The following is a 25,214-nucleotide window of genomic DNA, read 5'->3' on the forward strand; positions in this document are numbered from 1 at the left end:
GGGTGTATAAAATGGTGTGAACATAATCATGTTTCCCCAACTCAAAATATTTTTTGAGAATAAATTTTAGGGTGCTAGAGTCGGTTGATCCATGGGCTAAAACTCACAAAAAATTGAACAATTTGTCTGATTCTTTAAAAAAGATTTGTAGATGCAAAAATAGGCGTAAAATAAATTGTGTGCGTATACGTGATGATTCCCAACTTAATACAGAGGTCCTTATAAAGTTTTTTTGAGAAAAAAGTTTAGGTCCTTAGAAAGCTAGATCCATTGACTAATAAACACGAAAGATTAAGGAATTTGCACAATTAAAACAAAAAGGACATGTAAATAATGAAATGTGCGTGAAAAATGGTATGAGTATACATGATAGTTCACCAACTCAATACAAAGGTTCTCATGAGCTAATACATATTAAAAAAATATGAATTTGCGCAATTCCTAAAAATGGTCTGTAGATGTGGAAATTGGCATTAAAAATGGTGTGAATATACGTGATGGTTTCCAAACTCAATATAGAGGTCCTCAACTCCACATAATGGCTCTTTATAAGAAAATTAGGGGTGCTCCGGGCGGTTGAATCATAGGCTAATACACACAAAATAATTGAGGAATTTGCGCCATTTCTAAAAAAAAGCGTCTAGATGCGGAAATAGGTAAAAAAAATGTGTGAAAATACGTGATGGTTTGCCAACATAATACAGAGGTTCTCATAATTTTTTTGAGAAAAAGAATTAGGTGATAGGGTCGTCAAATCCATAGGCTAATACGCAATAAAAATTAAGGAATTTGTGTGATTCCTAAAATCGGATCTGTAGATGCGAAAATAGACATTCAAAATGTTGTGAGTATACACGAAAAATTGAGGGATTTGCGCGATTCTTAAAAAGGGCATATAGATATGAAATTTCGCGTGATAAAAATGATGTGAGTATGCGTGATTGTTCCCAACTCAATACAGAGCTCCTCAGAAGTTTTTTTTAAAGTAAATTTTGGGTGTTACATGCTCCTTGGGCTAATTAATACATACGAAAAATTAAGAAATTTGCGCGATACTATTGTGAATGCGGAAATGGATGTGAAAATATGGTGTGAGTTTACAATATTGTTACCTAATTCAATACGGAGGTCCTCAAAAAAATTTGAGGATAAAATTTTGGGTTCTCCGAATTCCAGATTTATGAGCTAATACACACAAAAAAATTAAAAAATTTGTGCAATTCCAAGAAGAAGTCTAGCAAATACGAGAATAGGCTTGAAAAAAAGGTATGAATATACGTAATAGTTCCCAAACTCAATACGTAGGTCTTGATAAAGTGTTTCCAGAAACAAATTTGGGTGCTCAGACACCAGATCAATGGCTAGTACACACAAAAACCGAGGAATTTGCACGATTCCTAAAAAGGGCCTGTAATTGTGGAAATGGATTTGAAAAAAAAAATGTGAGTATATATGATGGTTTCCCAACTCAATACGGAGTCATCGTAAAATATTTTGAGAAAAAAATATAGGTTGTGTAGGGCACCAAATTATGGGCTATTAAACACAAAAAATTCAGGAATTTCTGTGATTCCTTAAAACAGTCTCTAGATACGAAAATGAGCATGAAAGGAATGATATGAGTATATCTGATGGTTTCCCAACTCAATACGGAGGTCACCATAAAGCTTTTTGAGAAAAATATTTTTTGTGCTTCGATTGCACGATCCGTGATCTAATGCACATGAAAAATTGAGGAATTAGAAAGATTCCTACAAAAGGGCAGGTAGATGGAGAAACGATGTGAAAATAATGGTATGAGTATACGTGAAGGTTCCTCAACTCAATACGAAGGTTCTCATAAAGTTTTGTGACAAAAAAGTTTGAGGTGCTTCGAACGCCATATCCATGAGCTCATTAACAAATACAAAAAATTTATGAATTTGTGCGATTCCTAAAAAGGGCATGTATATGTGGAAATTGGCGTGAAATAATGGTGTTAATATATATATATATATATATATATATATATATATATATATATATATATATATATATATATATATTAATATATATAGTTTCAGAATTCAATATAGAGGTCCTCAACTCCTCATAATGTTTATTGAGAAAAAAATTAGGGGTGCTTCGGGCGGTTGGATCATGGGCTACACACAAAAAATTGAGGAATTCGCGTCATTTCTAAAAAAGAGCATCTAGATTTGGAAATAGGCGTGAAAAAATGGTGTGAAAAATATTTTTTTTTGAGAAAAAGAATTAGGTGCTAGGGTCGCCAAATCCATAGGATAATATACACAAAAAATTGAGAAATTTACGCGATCACTATAAATGGTCACGTAAATGTGGAAGTGGGTGTGAAAAAATGGTGTGGTATACAATATTGTTACCTAGTTCAATATGGAGGTCCTAAAAAAATTGAGGAAAAAATTTTGGGTGCTCCGGATGCTAGATCTACGAGCTAATACACACGAAAAATAAGAAATTTGCGCGATTTCAAAAAGAGGTTTAGAAAATACGAAAGTGGGCTTGATAAAATTGTGTGGATAAATGTGATAGTTGTAGTTCCCAAACTCAATACGTAGGTCTTGATAAAGTTTTTTGAGAAATAAATTTGGGTGCTCTGGGCGCTATATCAATGGCTAGTACACACAAAATTGAGGAATTTGCGAGATTCCTAAAAAGGGCGTGTAATTGTGGAAATGGGTTTGAAAAAAATGGTGAGTATATATGATTGTTTCCCAACTCAATACGGAGTCATTATAAAATAATTTAAGAAAAAAATATAGGGTGTGTCGCGCACCAAACCATTGGCTATTACACACGAAAAATTTAGAAGTTTGCGTGATTCCTTAAAACTACCTCTAAATACGGAAATGGGCATGAAAAGAATGGTTTGTGTAAATATACATGATGGTTAATCAATACATATGTCCCCATAAATTATTTTGAAGAAACAATTTTGGGTGCTTCGTGAGTCAGATCCATGGGATAATACACATGAAAAATTGATGAATTTATGCGATTTCAAAAAAAGGCATGTAAATTTGAAAATGAGCTTCAAAATATGGTGTGAGTATACGTGATTGTTTCCCAACTCAATACAGAGGTCCTAATAATGGTTTTTTAAGAATTTTTTTTGATTCTCTAGGCGCCATATCCGTGGGCTAATACGCACGAAAAATAAAAATTTGCATGATTCCAATAAAAGGGCCTCTAGATATGGAAATATGCGTGAAAGAGATGTTGTGGGTATACGTGATTGTTCCCTGAGGTCTTCATAATGTTTTTTGAGAAAAATAATTTGAGTGCTTCGGGCGTCAGATACACGGGCTAATACACACACAAAATTGAGGAATTTTCGCGATTTTAAAAATGGGCCTGTAAATGAAGAAATTGGCGTGAAAAGAATAGGTGAGTATAAGTGATGGTTCCCCAAATCAATATGTAGGTCCTCATAAATTTTCTTGAGAAAGACAATTTGGGTGATTCGGGCTCCAGATCAATGGGATTATACGTAGGAAAATCTAGGAATTTATTCTACTCCTAAAAAAGGACCTATAAATTCATAAATGGGAGTGAAAAAGTTGGTGCGAGTATACGTGATGGTTCCCCAACTCAATAAGAAGGTCCTCATAATGTTTTTTTAGAATAAATTTTGGGTGCTCTGGGCGCTAAACCCATGGGCTTATACACACAAAATATTGAGAAATTTGAGAAATTCCTAAAAAAAGATCTGTAAATACAAAATATTTACACATCTTTTTAAGGAGTTCCTCATAAAATATGAGGAAACTGTTTGGTTCTCCAGGCCCTTGACCCATTGACTAATACACACAAAAAATAAAGGAATTTAGGCGATTCCTAAAGAGGGCCTAAAGATATAGTGAAATAACAAGTGCGAGTATATATGATTGTTTCCCAACTCAATACGGAGGTCCTCATAAAGTTTTTGTGAGAAAAAAATTTGGGTGCTCTAGGCATTAGATCCGTAGGTTAATACACATGAAAAATTGAGGAATTTGCGTGATACCTAAAGAAGGGCTTCTAGATGTAGAATTGGACATGAAAAATGATGTGAGTATACATGATAGTTACTCAATACGAAGGTCCTGATAAAGTTTTTTTTGAATAAAATTAATTTGGATGCTCCAGAAGCTAGATGCGTGGTCTAATACACACGAAAAATAGAGAAATTTGTTCAATTTCTAAAAAAGGCCTATAAATGCGAAGATGAGTTTGAAAAATGGTGTGAGAATACGTGATGGTTCCCCAACTCACTAATGACGTCCTACTAAAGTTTTTTGAAAATAAAAACTCTGGATGCTCTGGGCGCCAGAACTGTGCGCTAATACATATAAAAAATTGAGAAATTTGCGTGATACCTAGTAAATGGTGTGTAGATGCAGAAATGGGTGTTAAAAAAGTAGTGTGACTATATGTGATTGTTCCAAGTCAATAAACGGAGGACCTAATAAAGTTTTTTATTAAAAAAATTTTGGGTGCTCCAAGTGTAATATGCATGAAAAATTAAGTAATTTGCGTGATTCTTAAGAGAGCTTGTGCATGCGTAAATGGACATAAAAAATTTTGTGAGTATACGTGATGATTTTCTAACTTAATAAGGAGGTCCTCTTAAGTTATTTTGAGAAAAAAATATTTTGATGCTTTAGGCACTAGTTCCATGGGCTAATATACATAGAAAAATTGAGTCTTTTGCGCGTTTTCCAAAAAAGTACATGTAAATGCAAAAATGAGTGTAAAAACAATGATGCGAGTATATTTAATAATCCCCAACTCAATACGGAGGTCCTCATAAAATTTTTTGAAAATAAATTTTTGGTTTCTACTGCCGCCAGATTCATGAGCTAATAAACACGAAAAATTAAAAAATTGCACAATTCATATATTAAGGGCCTGTATATGCGAATCTGAACTTGAAAACAATAGTACGAGTATAAATGATTTTTCCAAACTCAATTCAAAGATCCTTATAATCTTTTTGGGGAAAAAACTGGGTGCTCCGGGCACTAGATCAATAGGCTAATACACACAAAATATTGAGGGATTTATATGATTCCCAAATAAGCACCCGTAGATGCGGAATTGGGCATGAAAAAATGGTATGGGTATACATGATGTTTCTCCTACTCCATACGGGGGTCCTCTTAAAGTTTTTTGAGAAAAAAATTTGGGTGCTCTCGACGCCAGATCCATAAGCTAATATAAATGAAAAATTGAGAAATTTGTGTGATTCCTTAAAAGGGTCTATAAATGATGACATGGACGTGAAAAAAATTGGTGTGAATATATGTAATGGTTCCAAACTTAATACGGAGGTCCTCATAATATTTTTTTAGAGAACTTTTTTTGGGTGCATTTGGCGCTAAATCCATGGGCTAATACACACGAAAAATTGAGGAATTTGTGCAATTCCTAAAAAGGGGGTCTGTAGATGCGGAAATGTTCTTAAAAATATGGTTTGAGTATAGCTGTTGGTTCCCCGAATCAATAAGTAGGTCCTCACAATTTTTTTAGAATAAAATCATTGGTGCTCTGGGCGCCAGAACCGTTGGCTAATCCACATGAAAAATTGAGAAATTTGTGTGATTCCTTAAAAGGGCTTGTAGATGCGAAAATGGGCATGAAAAAATGATGCGAGTATATACGTGAGTGGTTCCCCAACTCAATATAGAGGTCATCATAAAGCTTTTTGATAAAAATAATTGGGTGCTTCGGGCGTCAGATCCATGGGCTAATTCACATGAAAAATTGAAGAATTCGCGTGATTCCCAAAAGAGGGCTTGTAGATACAAAAATGGACATGAAAAAATTGTGTGAGTATAAGTGATAGTTTACCCCTCAATACGGAGGTGCTAATAAATTATTTTGAGAAAAGAAGATCTTAGGTGCTTTAAGTGTCAGATCCATGGGCTAATACACACGAAAAATTGAGAAATTTATACGATTTCTAAAAGGACATGTAAATATGGAAATACGTGTGAAAAAAAAGATGTGAGTATATGTGATGATTTTCCAACTCAATCAAAAGAAAATATGACCATATCTAATTTCCTTTATCATCTATGATATTAATATCTTATACTTTCTTTTGGTTATCCAGAAACTATTTACTTTCTCAAATGTGATTTCCTTAAAATAAAACATGGGATTAATAGAGATGCTTTAACAACATTGCAATTTAATATAAAGAATATGCAATGCAAATTTGGTTAAAAAGAGTAGTTTTAATTGAAGACTTAAACTATAAAGGTCAAGTTTGTGCAAAACCTTGAAGAACTCATTAGACTTTCTAATCCTATGTTCATATATAAACCAGTTAAATATAAGTCATTATGAAATTCGACAAGCCTTAATTGAATCAAATTTACAAACACGAGAGGAAATAATGATTGTTTGGGAGCACGAATATGTTAGGATCGAAAATAAGCAGGTGTAAATGCGGAAGCTAGCAAAGCAAACCTCGAAAGACCACGAGTAAGAAGACAACGAGAAATACACCAAAAAGACACAAAGATACATGGGAGGTTCGCACAAGTGATAACATATCAAGCTTGTGACCCATAAATTATCTCCCTAACCAAAACTCTCAAAGCCCTTAGACTACATTGTGAAGGAACATCCTCTATTTATAGAGTCTTAAACCTTTTCCTACCAGAAAAAGGATTAGTCAATCCAAAACTTTTTTCTAAAAGGAAAACCTATTTATGGTAAGAAATCAGGGCAAATAAAATCTAACAGAATCATCAAGTACTTATATTTTGTAATCCGTACTTATAGTAGTTCGTATTTTAAAGTGTGTTTATATCTTATTGTTGTCTAAGACTACAATTTGGTTTTTTAAGTAACTAATCCATTTCAACGATGAAAATTTTGATATATATACAGAAGAATCCAATTATACCACATTGACAAATTGGGAAGATGGAGAAAGAAGGAGGAGGTATAATAGTGGGCCAAGTAGGATAAAATAACATACTTACCTGGACGGGGTCAATGGTTGATCATGAAGGCCCATGGCCTAGGCTTATGGCCTCCATTGCACTTTGGAGGGGTACTTGCCTAAGATCGGCCCAAGTGGTCGAGCCTACGTCATAATTTGTTGTTGAAGAGGTTTGCGTTCGCGCGGCCCCTGTCAATTCTAGTTGAATCTTTAGTGGGCTGTAGATCTAAATAATACATGTGTTGCCCAGAGGCCACTCTTTAGCCCAGCGTGGTTGAACATATATCATCATCTGCATATGACTACTGCTAAGATAGTTTTAATTGAACCTATGCTAAAACTAACAACAGGTAAGAACATGAGCAACCTTAGTAATTATATACATGAACATTCAGCAATTTTATAGTTTCTAAGAACCTAAAAGTACTTTTTAATAAATAAACCTTGCACCATAGGAGTATTTTTTGTGTGTGTTTTTAATAATTAGTTATTTATATGTAATGTTAGATTGAGTTGAACAAATTAAATCTCTCATATATAAATAAGTTTTCATTTTAAGTGAATTCTTTATTTAGCTTCGCCTATAAGAGAAGACATTAAGTTTTCTATTCTCTCCTTAAATTTATAGAAAGTGAAGGTATATCACTGGTGGGTGCTCGTATATTTTTCTCTTTGTCAGGTAACATGGTGGTTGGTTACATAATTTGCATTGTGAAATAATATAATCTAGTGAAAATTTCTATTTAACTAACTATTGACCCATAATTTATGTATTTTAATAGTTTATGACAAATGAATAATTGTTATAAATACATTGAATTAAGTGGATAGTCCATAAGGTTGGTACATGAACAACCATTCATATTCACTAGGTGACATGAACCTTTTTGGATAAGAATGTATCTATTTATTATGATACTTAATATGGTAACCTTTGGAGTGATTTCTCACTCTATAAATAGGGTTGTTCATTCACTATTGTAATATATACATATGAGACTTGAATACACTTGAATAAGAAGAAAATTTCCCTTCTTCTATCTATCTCTCTTGTCTTCTTCTCTTTATGATTATATTCTTATGAGCTTGATTTTATAACACGTTATCAGCACGAGTCTCTAGCCAATTAAGATTGAGTTTTACTTTTTCTTTAACTCATGTTTTGGTTGATCTCGTTATGAGAATCAAGGAACCGAAGATATATACTACTATTGGTTGAATATGACATGCTATACAAAATTTCTTAAATAGAAGAAGGTATAAAATTTTAATAGCATGAATTTGAATGTTATTTTGATTGTTTTGAAAGACTCAAAGGATGAGTCATGTTGTACTTCGATTTATTATACCATTGGTTAAGGGTAAGACATCAGGTAAAAGTCCGGATGCATCATACGATAGATTCAAGTTCTATCGCACCAAAAGGGTAAGACGTCAATTTGAGATTTGATGCACCGTGATTGGGTTCAAGTCCCATAGAATTATGGCGTAAAACGCCTTATATGGATAAGACATTGAGTTTGAGTCAATGCACCATAATGATGATATAATGATGACTAGGCTTTGATGAAAAGTCTTGAAATTCGTTCTATTGAATTTGCTTCATTCCTTGAAAAGAATGTGGTAGCAACATGTAATAACTCTGAAATCCGCCTGTTAACTTGCTCCATTCAATCATATGAATGTGGTAGCAGTGAATGTTAGTCTGAAAGATGACAAATGATTAATGATATGAATAAGGGCGTGGAGGGACATAATTATAATAGTCATCATTGTGGTAATGATAAAAGAACGAACACTATAAGTTCTTCAAATAGTCCTTCAAAATGTGAAGGAAATTTAAATAAATATGTGAACTTAAAGTTCAAGAGATAATTCAGTTGCATAATGTTGCAAATCAGTTGCCAGAGGAATGCACTGACCCTATGATATAATTCAGCTGCAAATGCTTCAATGTGAAGTCCTTGAAGGACAGAGTCTATGATACGCCGAAAGCGTAATAGACCAATTGATTCCAAATATAAAATTCCTTAAAGGAAGGAAGGAGCAAATGATCAATATGGTCATGATAATGAGGCAAGTGCTATAAAAGAGCACATTGACATAACACTTCATAAAATCTTGAAAAAGGTTCAGGTACCTGAAATAATAAAAAATGAAGAGATCTCGATAAGTTATGTCTTGTTGGAATCGATATCAAATAACCGTCGACGGTATCTTTGATATGAGGTAGCGCTCAATGATATAAATTGTGATGAGGATCTTGAATTCAAATCTGTCATATAGTGTGAACAGATAAATGGTTGGCCAAGTAAAATGCACAATTCAAGTATATTTTGTTTACTTAGAAAAGTGACATTTTGGACGGGTATTCCATAAATCAAGGTATAATGTCAGTGGGGTACAAATAAATTATTATGCGATAGTATAACCGTAAGATATCAAATACGGTTTGTGCCTTGGGGCATAAAGGTTTATCGCAAAAATCCTGACATTATTGGAGATGTTTTCTCCTTTGGTGGATGCAATGAGGTTTGTTTTGATCTGGAAACATATGAAAAACTTGAATGTATCTAATGAAAAATTGTAATGAAGGTTATATGAAAATCCTTGAAACAATCCAGGTGTCTGAAGCATATAAAGGTTTGAAAGAAACTTATCCAATAAAGCTTCAAGAATCCTTATATGGATTGAAATAGTCAAGGAAGAAAAAGGGTACAAAAGAATGACCCTAATTGTCCTTGTATTTTTATGAAAAGGTCTTGGTAAGACAAAATTTTGTCTTGACCTACAGATTGTTAATTTGACAAATAAAATATTTGTCTAACAGACAACAGTGCACATACACTGAAAAATTTTGATGCAATTTTATGTGGATATATCGCATTCATTGAGTACCCCAATGATTATGAGATCACTTGACATAAATGATGATTCAGTTTGATCTCAAAAGAAGGATAAGAGTTTCTTGGTGATGAAACTCTATCTTGGTGCAATCAGGGCACTAGTGCATCTTACTAACAATATTTGACTAGATATTTGTTTTGCAGTAAATTTACTGGCAAGATTCAGTTTCTCCCCGATAAAGGACATTGAAATGGTGTTGAACACATGATTGAATATCCTCAAAGGACCATAGTTATGGGCTTATTCTATTCCGAGGAATCCAAAACAAAATTGATTGGTTACGCAGATGCAGAATATTTATCTTATCCGCATAAAGTTCTATCTCAATCACGCTATGTGTTTGCATGTGGAGGCACAATAATATCCCGGGGATCAATGAAGCAAATGTTGCTCTGCAGAAATAAAAGTCCTTTATGAAGCAAGTCAAAAGCGCGTCTGGTTGAGATAAATGACACACCATATTCAAGAAATGTGTGGTTTTTCTTTAAAAAAAGAATATACCAACCACAATGTACAAAGATTGGAGACATCATCACAAGAAATCAAGTGATGTTTTAATCAGGGGGAGTACAATATGCGTTGCACTCTTTTTCCCTTGATCGAGGTTTTTTCCCACTGGATTTTCCTGGCAAGGTTTTTAATGAGGCAACAAATGGTGCGTATCAAAAGATATGTGTACTCTTTTTCCTTCACTAGAATTTTTTTCCACAGGGTTTTTCCTAGTAAGGTTTTAATGAGGCACATTATCTATGGACATCCAAGGGGGAGTGTTATAAATACATTGAATTAAGTGGATAGTCCATAAGGTTGGTACATGAACAACCATTCATATTCACTAGGTGACATGAACCTTTTTGGATAAGAATGTATCTATTTATTATGATACTTAATATGGTAACCTTTGGAGTGATTTCTCACTCTATAAATAGGGTTGTTCATTCACTATTGTAATATATACATATGAGACTTGAATACACTTGAATAAGAAGAAAATTTCCCTTCTTCTATCTATCTCTCTTGTCTTCTTCTCTTTATGATTATATTCTTATGAGCTTGATTTTATAACAATAATAAGCTTTAGCTAATTTTTATATATCTCATCCATAGGTTCTTCAAATAAGTTTATCATCTTCCAAAAATAGAAGAACTATTATTAAACTAGTGTAATCAAAAACATTTCTTAAAAATATTTGTGGATAGAATCTCTATCGCAACTAATATATGAATAGTCAACAAAAGAATTTTTTTGCTAGGAATTGACTTATTTAAAAATATAGGTTTGTTACATTTACAGACCATTTAATTTACATAAATTTTCTTTGGCATATTCAAATATAATAAAAATAGTGAAAACAATTCATATATTAGAGATGAGTAATGCATGGTTAGTCATTTTTTTTCCTGAAATGATTAGTGTAAAAAGAAATTTATACCTATATTAAAAATAAGTAATGGAGAGTTATTCATTAAATCTTTTTTGTAAAATGATTTAGTGAAATTATTTTATTTTTAAACTTTGAATCGCATGTTAATAACATTAAGATAAAAGTAATAATATGAAATAAAAAAGTAAAAAAAGAAAGATTTTTTTTTCTATTTACAAAGTGTATCTAAATATGCATAATCTTTTAATTAGACAATCATCGCCAATTTTTTTAACATTAGGCTACCACTTGGCAACATGTGATACTTCTAGCCTTACTTAATATAGAAGATTTTCATTTTAAGTAAATTCATCATTGTAATTGGGCGGATCTTTCTTTACAATGCATTTTTTTGTCTTTCCTTAAATAATGAGCACTCCTCAATTACATCGATTCTTAACTACGTCCAACCAAACACTTTTGCCCTTTTCCTTTCTCTTTCAATTTTAGTGGAAACTCATTTTCTCTCCGGTGGACTAACATATGGCGGTGGGTGCTTACCGGAAGGACACCAACAATGTGCAGCTGGAAGTGATGTCGCCGGATCTTACTCCCGTCTTCGCGGAAATCCCTCTCAACGAATATGGTATCAACTAAACTCTGTATCTTTTAAAATCCTATCGAGAAGAAGAGACAATTTAAGATTTCAACATATTTTTTGCTCAATAGGGTGGATCTGTAGAAATTAGGGTTTTTACATTTATTTTTTAGTTAAGAATTTAATTTTTACAACCTGTAGAAACTGGGATTTATTCATATACTTTTTTAGTCAGAAACTTAATTCTTTTGAGTTGTAGATACTGGCATTTATTAAATCAGTCAAAAGTTAGATTTTATGGCTTGTCGAAAATAGAGTTTGTTATTTGCCTTTTCAATTAAAAACTTAATTTGTATGCTTTTTGCTGTGGTTAGTGTAATATAGTTTTGATAGGAATTGAGAATACTCACCAAGAATGTCTTGTGTACTCATCAACAAAGTCTTTGGTATTACTGAAGCAAGTGGAGGAAATAAAAAAAAAGTTGTAGTATATGTTTGTAGTCCGCGTGAATAGGGCAAATCTATTTTTTGGGGCTCAATATTAGAGTTATTTTAACTTTTATACATTAGGTGAACCTTTTGGTGTAAGGATTTATTTAGTAGTGGTGAATCTATAGTATCTCATTGAGGCTGACAGTCAGTGTAAAACTAGCTAAGAAGAGGAATTTCTGCATCATAAACAATTCACATCAGCCCCTGATGTGCTGCAAGATAGCTAGGAAATGATTTCGATCATCATGGGCAGATGATGATAAAATACGATAGTCCAAGAGAGTTCAAATTAGGGCTAGGTAGTTAGAACTAGTGTTGAAGGGAGCATGAAGCGAAAAAAATCAACAATGTCTTGCTTCACTTTGAGTGAAGCAAAGTGTTTGCTTCTCAAAAGTGGAGCATACTTTATAAAGAAAGAAAGACTAGCACACACTTTAAAGAAAGACTAAAATAGACCTTGTACAATGACAATACATATAAGCAAATCTTCAATTTAAATGCTAATATATTTATCACAAAATTCTTCAAAATACAAGAAAAATCAATATTAAAATAGAGACTTTAGCAATCCAAGGGTGGATCTAGGGGTTTTTCCAGGGTGTATATATATATATATATATATATATATATATATATATATATATATATATATATATATATTTATTTTGAATCGTCTAAACACAAGATTGGAGATTGACTCATGATTTAGGGGTTTAAAGTTCATGCACTGAATTTTTATTTTCGAACCCATTTAGTTAAAATTCTGCATCCATCACTGATTACCACTCATGTATTTTCATGAGAATTATTCTTGAAGTTGGTTAACAACTTTAATTTATTGCACTAAATTTCAAGTAAAATAATTCAATTATTATATAATACGGTTATAGTATATAATTTATGTCAAACTATTATATCACTTGTGAATACAACTCAAATTTAACAAAGTTAATTAACTACCTAAGTTAGATAACAAAAATCTATTATCATCTCTTCTTTTTTTTGTAGCATAACAGTAATTATATTAAATGTAATGAAAAATATGGTTTAAAAAAATCAAAAGAAAGAGAGAGAAAGAGGGGTCTTAATCATGAAAAGAACTAAAAATGATTAATAAGTTTACAATCATAAATTTATATGTATATAAATATTTAGGAATTCTTTTAATACACATACAAAACCTTATTTGGTTATCTTAGGTTGATGCTAATATTTGTTGCACTTAATTTTACTAATTCTCATCTGTTTGGTTTCATTGTTAAATGATATTTGTTTGTGCTGATTTTCCCCTTTTTAGAAGCTCCAGGTAGTCCCTTTTATTATGAAAGTGATGATGAATGGGGAATGATGAGATTGAGAAGCACAGCTTGTATCGAAGCATCCTATGAACACTACCTCCGTACTGGGGTACTTAGTTTTTATATTCCTTTTGAGGTTGGTTCCTTACGTAATACTGTATATATAGGTCTAATATATATAGTGGTAAAATATCCAGGAAATTTTGTCCCATGAGTCCATACTTAGTGTAATTATGGGCATTGAGGATGTTGGAATGGTACCAGAAGATATCCTTCCTCCAAATGCTAGCAGTACATTGTATGTAGAGGGTTTGCCTGAGGACTGTACAACAAGAGAGGTGGCACGTATCCTTTCTTGTGTGGAAATTAGCTTATTGTTTTATTTATGACCCATTCTAGTTTTTCCCTTTACTTTAGTTTTTGCAGACATATTCCGCCATTTTGGAGGTTACAAAGAAGTTAGGCTCGTACCAGAACCATCAATATATGTATGAATATATACGTTTCATATCATCATCTACTAATTAAAAATTTTGTCTACTGTTATTTTGGATTATCAACTTAATTATTTATATATGCAGCCTGGAGTCAATACCTTGATTCATTGCTTTGTTGATTTTGTGAGTCCGCTTCATGCAGCTGCTGCAATGGATGCCTTACAAGGTGAGCTTCACACTCTCTTCTTTCTACCTCATAATTATGACTGCTCAATTTATAATAAATCAGAATACTAAACAAAATCAATGTTGTGTGAATATCTAAAATTTTGGTCTTTAAACTTTCGTACAAGTTGAAGGACATGTGGAAGCTGCTCTACATGTGCTTTTGGCTCGTCATTTCATGAATGCTTGACAGAAAATTGTCGGACAATTTGCTAGTGTACATCGATTTGTGAAAGAGAAATTTGTTGGGATAACGGTGTAGTAAAACTAATCAAATATTGCAGGTTATAAATTCGACCTTGATGAGCATGATTCAGGCAACTTAATGCTGCAATTTGCTGGCAATCCTGGTGTGACGTCAGCTGGAGGGGATTGTTGAAACTATGTGTATTTACAGGTACAAAACTTTGGTGCGCTTGACCCCTTTATTATCGATGACCATAACATACGGTTATACAAAGTTACTAAATTGTGGAACTATACTTTTGTGTAGGACTTGCCATGTTTGGAGAGCGACATCATGCTGCAAGCGTGTTTCTCTGATCATGTATATTAACTGTAGCTGGTGCTTAGCAGTTTGAAGACAAAGTTGCTTGTCAGATCAAATATAATTGTTTAAATTTCTTTTTAAAATTCGCTACAACTTATGACATTATCAACTTGTGCTCTGTTGTTTAGTGTTTGATTACTGTCATTCAGGTCAAGAGACTTTTTAATTGTCGAAATAAAATCCTAGGTGATGGTGATGGTTTGTAGATTTTTATTTGAAGTCTACGAAACCATTCTTAATGACCTCCGTTTACAGTCTCTACTGAAAAACGTGACGATTTTTACCTCGCCATAAATGAAATACTTGAGGAAAAGAAAAAGAAGAAGAAAATACATAGTCCAAACTATCTATTTTTTCCCGTGCATCCTAATTCTGTATATCTAAATATAAATATTAGAAATAGAGCCGAAAGCAATGGGCTCTGTTGAATCTGCACGCAGCAACAAGCTAAAATTTCCCTCTTAACTCTCTTGTCGATCGATGGATATCATTCCAACTGACTTGAACAAATTAGCTAACTAACTTTTTGAAGAACTTATGCCTGATTTCTGATTGAAGGTCTTCAGCAGAGTTAGTGATTTACATACAAGAACATTTTGGCCTACCTGCAGAGAGCTGTGCTATTCGGATGAATTTTTCTCTCTTGCTCTCTTTTCCTGGTGTTGATTAATTTCATCAACACAATACATAGGTCCTTACGAAGTTTCTCGAGAAAAGTTTTTTTGGATGCTCTGGAGACCAAATTAATGGGCTAATATACACAAAAATTTGAGGAATTGGCGCGATTCCTAAAAAAGGGACCATATATGAGGAAATGGGTATTAAAAATGGTGTTAGCACACATGATGATTCCCCAACTCAATACGAAGGTCCTCATAAATTTTTTTGGTGCTCCAGGCGCCTTTATCCATGGGCTTATACACACGAAAAAATAAGATATTTGCACGATTCCTAAAAAAATGGTATGTATATGCGAAAATGGATGTGAAAAAAATAACGTGACTATATGTGATGGTTCCCCATTTCAATACAGAGGTTCTCGCAAAGTTTTTTGAGAAAATCTTTTTGAGTGCTCCGAGCGCCACATCCATGTGCTAAATACACACGAAAATTGAAAAATTTACACGATTTCTTAAAAAGCCCTGTAGATAGGAAAATGGGCATGAAAAAATAGTTTGTGTGTACGTGATGGTTCGACAACATAATACGGAGGTCCTCATAAAGTATTTTGAGAGAAGAATTGAGTTCTTAAGACACCAGATTCATGGGCTAATACACACGAAAAATTGAGCAATCTACGTGATTTATATAAAAAGGCATGTGAACAAGGAAATGGCGTGAAAAACTAGTGTGTGTATACGTGATGGTTCTCCAACTCAATATGGAGGTCCTCATAAATATCTTTAAGAAAAAAGTTTTGGGTACTCCAGGCGCCAGATACATGTACTAATAAATACAAAAGCTTAAGGAATTGTATGATTTCTAAAAAAGGGTTGATATATGCCGAAATGGGTGTATAAAATGGTGTGAATATAATCATGTTTCCCCAACTCAAAATATTTTTTGAGAATAAATTGTAGGGTGCAAGAGTCGGCTGATCCATGGGCTAAAAGTCACAAAAAATTGAACAATTTGTCTGATTCTTTAAAAAAAATCTGTAGATGCAAAAATAGGCGTAAAATAAATGGTGTGCGTATACGTGATGATTACAAACTTAATACAGAGGTCCTTATAAAGTTTTTTGAGAAAAAAGTTTAGGTCCTTAGAAAGCTAGATCCATGGACTAATAAACACGAAAGATTAAGGAATTTGCACAATTAAAACGAAAAGGACATGTAAATAATGAAATGTGCGTGAAAAATGGTATGAGTATACATGATAGTTCACCAACTCAATACAAAGGTACTCATAAAGTTTTGTGAAAAAAATGTTTGGGTGCTCCAATCGCCATATCCATGAGCTAATACATATAAAAAAAATCTGAATTTGCGCAGTTCCTAAAAATGGCCTGTAGATGTAGAAATTGGCATTAAAACTGGTGTGAATATATGTGATGATTTCCGAACTCAATATAGAGGTACTCAACTCCTCATAATGGTTCGTTATAAGAAAATTAGGGGTTCTCCGGGTGGTTGAATCATAGGCTAATACACACAAAAATTTGAGAAACTTGCGCCATTTCTAAAACAAGCGTCTAGATGCGGAAATAGGCAAAAAAAAATGAGTGAAAATACGTGATGGTTCGCCAACTCAATACAGAGGTTCTCATAATTTTTTTGAGAAAAAGAATTAGGTGATAGGGTCGCCAAATCAATAGGCTAATACACACTAAAAATTGAGAAATTTGTGTGATTCCTAAAATCGGGTCTTTAGATGCGAAAATAGACATTAAAAAGTATTGTGAGTATACACGAAAAATTGAGGGATTTGTGCAATTCTTAAAAAGGGCATATAGATATGAAATTTGGCGTGATAAAAATGATGTGAATATGCGTGATTGTTCCCCAACTCAATATAGAGCTACTCATAAGTTTTTTAAAATAAATTTTGGGTGTTACATGCTCCTTGGGCTAATTAATACATACAAAAAATTAAGGAATTTGCGCGATACTATTGTGAATGCGGAAATGGATGTGAAAATATGGTGTGAGTTTACAATATTGTTACTAATTCAATACGGAGGTCCTCAAAAAAATTTGAGGATAAAATTTTGGGTGCTCCGAATTCCATATTTATGAGCTAATACACACAAAAAAAAATTAAAGAATTTGTGCAATTCCAAGAAGAGGTCTAGCAAATTTGAGAATAGGCTTGAAAAAAGGTATGAATATACGTAATAGTTCCCAAACTCAATATGTAGGTCTTGATAAAGCGTTTCCAGAAACAAATATGGGTGCTCCAGGCGCCAGATCAATGGCTAGTACACATAAAAATCGAGGAATTTGCGCGATTCCTAAAAAGGGCCTGTAATTGTGGAAAAGGATTTGAAAAACAATGATGTGAGTATATATGATGGTTTCCCAACTCAATACGGAGTCATCATAAAATATTTTGTGAAAAAAATTGAGGAATTTGCGTGATTCTGAAAAGAGAACCTTTTGATGCAGAAATAGGCGTGAAAAATAGTACGAGTATACGTGATGGTTCCCCAACAAAATACAGAGGTCCTTACGAAATATCTCGAGAAAAGTTTTTTTGAATGCTGTGGAGACAAAATTAATGACTAATACACACAAAAAATTAAGGAATTTACGCTATTCCTAAAAAAGGGACCATATATGTGGAAATGGATATTAAAAATGGTGTTAGCACACATGATGATTCCCCAACTCAATACGAAGGTCCTCATAAATTTTTTTGGTGCACCAACCGCCTTTATCCATGGGCTAATACACACAAAAAAAAATAAAAAATTTGCACGATTCCTAAAAAATGGTATGTATATGCGAAAATGGACGTGAAAAAATAACGTGACTATATGTGATGGTTCCCCATTTCAATACAGAGATTCTCATTAGGTTTTTTGAGAAAATCTTTTTGAGTGCTCCGAGCGTCACATCCATGTGCTAAATACACACGAAAATTGAAAAATTTACACGATTTCTAAAAAAGCCCTGTAGGTACGAAAATGTGCATGAAAAAATAGTTTGTGTGTACGTGATGGTTCGACAACATAATACGGAGGTCCTCATAAAGCATTTTGAGAAAAGAATTGGGTTCTTTAGACGTCAGATTCATGGGCTAATATACACGAAAAATTGAGCAATCTACGTGATTTATATAAAAAGGGCATGTAAATCAGGAAATGGCGTGAAAGCTAGTGTACGTATACGTGATGGTTCTCCAACTCAATATGGAGGTCCTCATAAATATCTTTAAGAAAAAAGTTTTGGGTACTCCAGGCGCCAGATACATGGACTAATACATACAAAAGCTTGAGGAATTGTATGATTTCTAAAAGAGGGTTGATATATGCCGAAATGGGTGTATACAATGGTGTGAATATAATGATGTTTCCCCAACTCAAAATATTTTTTGAGAATAAATTTGGGGTGCTCGATTCGGTTGATTCATGGGCTAAAACTCACAAAAAATTGAACAATTTGTCTGATCCTTTAAAAAAGATCTGTAGATGCAAAAATAGGCGTAAAATAAATGGTGTGAGTATACGTGATGATTCCCCAACTTAATACAGAGGTCCTTATAAAGTTTTTTGAGAAAAAAGTTTAGGTCCTTAGAAAGCTAGATCCATGCACTAATAAACACGAAAGATTAAGGAATTTGCACAATTAAAACAAAAAGGACATGTAAATAATAAAATGTGCGTGAAAAATGGTATGAGTATACATGATAGTTCACTAACTCAATACAAAGGTTCTCATAATGTTTTGTGAGAAAAATGTTTGGGTGCTCCAATCGCCATATCCATGAACTAATACATACAAAAAAAATTGCGCAGTTCCTAAAAACGGCCTATAAATGTGGAAATGGGCATCAAAAAAATGGTGTGAATATACGTGATGGTTTCCGAACTCAATATAGAGGTCCTCAACTCCTCATAATGGTTATTTATAAGAAAATTAGGGGTGCTCTGGGCGGTTGAATCATAGGCTAATACACACAAAAAAAATTGAGGAATTTGTGCCATTTCTTAAAAAAGCGTCTAGATGCGGAAATAGGCAAAAAAAATGTGTGAAAATACGTGATGGTTCGCCAACTCAATACAAAGATTCTCATAATTTTTTTTTGAGAAAAAGAATTAGGTGATAGGGTTGCAAAATCCATAGGCTAATACACACTAAAAGTTGAGGAATTTGTGTGATTCCTATAATAGGGTCTGTAGATGCGAAAATAGACATTAAAAAATGTTGTGAGTATACACAAAAAATAGAGGGATTTACGCAATTCTTAAAAAGGGCATATAGATATGAAATTTGGCGTGATAAAAATGATGTGAGTATACGTGATTGTTCCCCAACTCAATATAGAGCTCCTCGTAAGTTTATTTTTGAAAATAAATTTTGGGTGTTACATGCTCCTTGGGCTAATTAATACATACGAAAAATAAAGGAATTTGCGCGATACTATTGTGAATGCGTAAATGGATGTGAAAATATGGTGTGAGTTTACAATATTGTCACCTACTTCGATACGGAGGTCCTCAAAAAAATTTGAGGATAAAATTTTGGGTGGTCCGAATTCCAGATTTATGAGCTAATACACACAAAAAATTAAAGAATTTGTGCAATTCCAAGAAGAGGTCTAGCAAATGCGAGAATAGGCTTGAAAAAAGGTTATGGATATACGTGATAGTTCCAAAACCCAATACGTAGGTCTTGATAAAGTGTTTTTAGAAACAAATTTGGGTGCTCCAGTCGCCAAATCAATGGCTAGTACACACAAAAACCGAGGAATTTGCGTCATTCCTAAAAAGGATATGTAATTGTGGAAATGGATTTGAAAAAATGATGTGAGTATATATATGATGGTTTCCCAACTCAACACGGAGTCATCATAAAATATTTTGAGAAAAAAAATATAGGGTGTGTTGGGAATCAAACTATGGGCTATTAAACACAAAAAATTTAGGAATTTGTGTGATTCCTTAAAACAACCTCTAGATACGGAAATGAGCATGAATATATCTGATGGTTTTCCAACTCAATATGGAGGTCCCCATAAAGATTTTTGAGAAAAATAATTTTGGTGGGCTGTAGATCTAAATAATACATGTTTTGCCCAGAGGCCACTCTTTAGCCCAGCGTGGTTGAACATATATCATCATCCGCATATGACTACTGCTAAGATAGTTTTAACTAAACCTATGCTAAAACTAACAACATTCAATCTTTTTTGTAAAATGATTTTGTGAAATTATTTTATTTTTAATCTTTGAACCGCATGTTAATAACATTAAGCTAAAAGTAATAATATGAAATAAAAAAGTAAAAAAATAAAGAATTTTTTTCTATTTACAATGTGTATATAAATATGCATAATTTTTTAATTAGACAATCATCGCCAATTTTTTTAACATTAGGCTGCCACTTGGCAACATGTGATACTTCTACCCTTACTTACTATAGAAGATTTTCATTTTAAGTAAATTCATCATTGTACTTGAGCGGATCTTTCTTTACAATGCATTTTTTTGTCTTTCCTTAAATAATGAGCACTCCTCAATTACATCGATTCTTAACTACGTCCAACCAAATACTCTTGCCCTTTTCCTTTATCTTTCAATTTTAGTGGAAACTCTTTTTCTCTCCGGTGGACTAACATATGGCGGTGGGTGCTTACCGGAAGGACACCAACACTGTGCAGCTGGAAGTGATGTCGCCGGATCTTACTCCCGTCTTCGCGGAAATCCCTCTCAACGAATACGGTATCAAATAAACTCTGTATCTTTTAAAATCCTATCAAGAGACAATTTAAGATTTCAACATATTTTTTGCTCAATAGGGTGGATCTGTAGAAATTAGGGTTTTTACATTTATTTTTTAGTTAAGAATTTAATTTTTATGACTTGTAGAAACTGATATTTATTCATATACTTTTTTAGTCAGAAACTTAATTCTTATGAGTTGTAGATACTGGGTTTTATTAGATCAGTCAAAAATTAAATTTTATGGCTTGTCGAAAATAGAGTTTGTTATTTGCCTTTTCAATTAAAAACTTAATTTGTATGCTTTTTGCTGTGGTTTGTGTAATATAGTTATGATAGGAATTGCGAATACTCACCAAGAATGTCTTGTATACTCATCAAGAAAGTCTTTGGTATTACTGAAGTAAGTGGAGAAAATTAAAAAAAAAAGTCGTAGTATATGTTTGTAGTCCGCGTGAATAGGGAAAATCAATTTTTCGGGACTCAATATTAGAGCTATTTTTGTAGCTTTTATACATTAGATGAACCTTTTGGTGTAAGGCCTTATTTAGTAGTGGTGAATCTATAGTATCTCATTGAGGCTGATAGTCAGTGTAAAACTAGCTAAAAAGAGGAATTCCTGCATCATCAACAATTCACATCAGCCCCTGATGTCCTGCAAGATAGCTAGGAAATGATTTCGATCATAATTGGCAGATGATGATAAAAGACGATAGTCCAAGATAGTTCAAATTAGGGATAGGCAGTTAGAACTAGTGTTGAAGGGAGCATGAAGCGAAAAAAAATCAACAATGCCTTGCTTCACTTTGAGTGAAGCAACGTGTTTGCTTCCCCAAAGTGGAGCATACTTTATAAAGAAAGAAAGACTAGCACACACTTTAAAGAAAGACTAAAATAGACCTTGTACAATGACAATACATATAAGCAAATCTTCAATTTAAATGCTAATATATGCATCACAAAATTCTTCAAAATACAAGAAAAATCAATATTAAAATAGAGACTCTAGCAATCCAAGGGTGGATCTAGGGGTTTTTCCAGGGTGTGTGTATATATATATATAATTCAATTATTATATAATACGATTTTAGTATATAATTTATGTCAAACTATTATCTTCACTTGTGAATACAACTCAAATTTAACAAAGTTAATTAACTGCCTAAGTTAGATAACAAAAATCTATTATTAGCTTTTTTTCTTTGTAGCATAACAGTAATTATATTAAAAGTAATGAAAAATATGTTTTAAAAAAATCAAAAGAGAGAGAGGGGTCTAGATCATGAAAAGCACATGATTAATAAGTTTACAATCATAAATTTATATGCATATAAATATTTAGGAATTCTTTTAATACACATACAAAACCTTATTTGGTTATCTTAGGTTGATGCTAATATTTGTTGCACTTAATTTTACTAATTCTTATCTTGTTTGGTTTCAGTGTTAAATGATATTTGTTTGTGCTGATTTTCCCCTTTTTAGAAGCTCCAGGTAGTCCTTTCTATTATGACAGTGATGATGAATGGGGAATGATGAGATTGAGAAGCACAGCTTGTATCGAAGCATCCTATGAACACTACCTCCGTACTGGGGTACTTAGTTTTTATATTCCTTTTGAGGTTGGTTCCATACGTAATACTGTATATATAGGTCTAATATATATACTGGTAAAATATCCAGGAAATTTTGTCCCATGAGTCCATACTTAGTGTAATCATGGGCATTGAGGATGTTGGAATGGTACCAGAAGATATGCTTCCTCCAAATGCTAGCAGTACATTGTATGTAGAGGGTTTGCCTGAGGACTGTACAACAAGAGAGGTGGCACGTATCCTTTTCTTGTGTGGAAATTAGCTTATTGTTTTATTTATGGCCCGTTCTAGTTTTTCCCTTTACTTCAGTTTTTGCAGACATATTCCGCCATTTTGGAGGTTACAAAGAAGTTAGGCTCGTACCAGAACCATCAATATATGTAAGAATATATACGTTTCATATCATCATCTACTAATTAAAAATTCTGTCTACTGTTATTTTGGATTATCAACTTAATTAATTATATATGCAGCCTGGAGTCAATACCTTGATTCATTGCTTTGTTGATTTTGTGAGTCCGCTTCATGCAGCTGCTGCAATGGATGCCTTACAAGGTGAGCTTCACACTCTCTTCTTTCTACCTCATAATTATGAATGCTCAATTTATAATTAATCAGAGTACTAAACAAAATCAATGTTGTGTGAATATTCTTAAATTTTGGTCTTTAAACTTTCGTACAAGTTGAAGGACATGTGGAAGCTGCTCTACATGCGCTTTTGGCTCGTCATTTCATGAATGCTTGACAGAAAATTGTCGGACAATTTGCTAGTGTACATCGATCTATGAAAGAGAAATTTGTTGGGATAACGGTGTAGTAAAACTAATCAAATCTTGCAGGTTATAAATTCGACCTTGATGAGCATGATTCAGGCAACTTAATGCTGCAGTTTGCTGGCAATCCTAGTGTGACGTCAGCTGGAGGGGATTATTGAAACTATGTGTATTTACAGGTACAAAACTTTGGTGCGCTTGACCCCTTTATTATTGATGACCATAACATACGGTTATACAAAGTTACTAAATTGTGGAACTATACTTTTGTGTAGGACTTGCCATGTTTGGAGAGCGACATCATGCTGCAAGCGTGTTTCTCTGATCATGTATATTAACTGTAGCTGGTGCTTAGCAGTTTGAAGATAATGTTGCTTGTCAGATCAAATATAATTGTTTAAATTTCTTTTTAAAATTCGCTACAACTTATGACATTATCAACTTGTGCTCTGTTGTTTAGTGTGTGATTGTTGTCATTCAGGTCAGGAGACTTTTTCATTGTAGAAATAAAATCCTTGGTGATGGTGATGGTTTGTAGATTTTTATTTGAAGTCTATGAAACCATTCTTAATGACCTCCGTTTACAGTCTCTAGTGAAAAACGTGACGACTTTTACCTCGCCATGAATGAAATACTTGAGGAAAAGAAAAAGAAGAAGAAAATACATAGTCCAAACTATCTATTTTTTCCCGTGCATCCTAATTCTGTATATCTAAATATAAATATTAGAAATAGAGCCGAAAGCAATGGGCTCTGTTGAATCTTCACGCAGCAACAAGCTAAAATTTCCCTCTTAACTCTCTTGTCGATCGATGGATATCAATCCGACTGACTTGAACGAAATAGCTAACTAACTTTTTGAAGAGCTTATGCCTGATTTCTGATTGAAGGTCTACAGCAGAGTTAGTGATTTACATACAAGAACATTTTGGCCTACCTGCAGAGAGCTGTGCTATTCGGATGAATTTTTCTCTCTTGCTCTCTTTTTCTGGTGTTGATTAATTTCGTCAATAGTTTTTCAAAGTACAGTAATAGTTACTTATGCCTACAGGGAGCACATTCTTTTTGAACTACTATAAATCTAGTTTAAGTAAATGTTTTTTTTTTCTTTTAATAATTGTCGATATATAAATCTATATAGTAGTTTATATAAAACTTGCGTGCAAAAGAATTTTTTTTGCTAGAAATTTGGCGTATTTAAAAATTACATTTGTTACGTTAACAAATTATTCTTTTGCATAAATGTTCTTTTAAGTGAGATCCAAATATATCAAAAATCCATACATCGTAGATGAACAATAAATGTAGAGTTATCCATTGAAACTTTTTCCTAAAATGATTCGTCGACATTATCTTATCTTTAATTTTTGAATCTCGTACAAATAGCATGATGCTAAAAGTAATAATGAAAATAGACAAATAAATAAAAACTTCCTTCTATCACATGATGGCTTTTGAGAAATATTTTTTGGGTGATTTGGACATCAAATTCCTGTGCTAATACTCCCAAAAATTTGAGGAATTTGTGTGATTCCGAAAAGAGGACCTTTTGATGCAGAAATAGGCGTGAAAAATAGTACGACTATACGTGATGGTTCCCCAACACAATACAGAGGTCCTTACAAAGTTTCT

The 25,214-nt window shown here is 33.1% G+C and overlaps 2 protein-coding genes and 1 non-coding gene across 4 annotated transcripts; all 3 read left to right on the plus strand.

The window, feature by feature from the left end:
• Positions 1-6,990: 6,990 nt before the first annotated feature.
• On the plus strand, positions 6,991-7,151 carry LOC112940643 (U1 spliceosomal RNA). Its single transcript, XR_003244972.2, has one exon. It is a non-coding gene; the product is annotated as a U1 spliceosomal RNA (small nuclear RNA).
• Positions 7,152-11,620: 4,469 nt separating this feature from the next.
• On the plus strand, positions 11,621-15,086 carry LOC138349050 (RNA-binding protein 1-like). Its single transcript, XM_069298893.1, has 7 exons — positions 11,621-11,875; positions 13,617-13,726; positions 13,815-13,962; positions 14,044-14,105; positions 14,199-14,280; positions 14,564-14,676; positions 14,773-15,086. Exons 1-6 carry the CDS (start codon positions 11,773-11,775, stop codon positions 14,656-14,658), a joined length of 600 nt encoding a protein of 199 aa, XP_069154994.1. The 5' UTR covers positions 11,621-11,772; the 3' UTR covers positions 14,659-14,676; positions 14,773-15,086.
• Positions 15,087-20,960: 5,874 nt separating this feature from the next.
• On the plus strand, positions 20,961-24,156 carry LOC138349051 (RNA-binding protein 1-like). 2 transcript variants are annotated; one of them, XM_069298894.1, is made up of 7 exons: positions 20,961-21,214; positions 22,700-22,809; positions 22,898-23,045; positions 23,128-23,189; positions 23,283-23,364; positions 23,649-23,761; positions 23,858-24,156. In XM_069298894.1, exons 1-6 carry the CDS (start codon positions 21,112-21,114, stop codon positions 23,741-23,743), a joined length of 600 nt encoding a protein of 199 aa, XP_069154995.1. In that variant the 5' UTR covers positions 20,961-21,111; the 3' UTR covers positions 23,744-23,761; positions 23,858-24,156. The 2 variants fall into 2 exon arrangements, with proteins under 2 accessions (XP_069154995.1, XP_069154996.1); XM_069298895.1 differs by having other exon boundaries at positions 22,709-22,809.
• The last annotated feature ends 1,058 nt before the right edge of the window (positions 24,157-25,214 follow it).

The sequence above is a fragment of the Solanum lycopersicum genome, chromosome 6, assembly GCF_036512215.1.
Source record: "Solanum lycopersicum chromosome 6, SLM_r2.1".
NCBI classification, from domain to species: Eukaryota; Viridiplantae; Streptophyta; class Magnoliopsida; order Solanales; family Solanaceae; genus Solanum; species Solanum lycopersicum.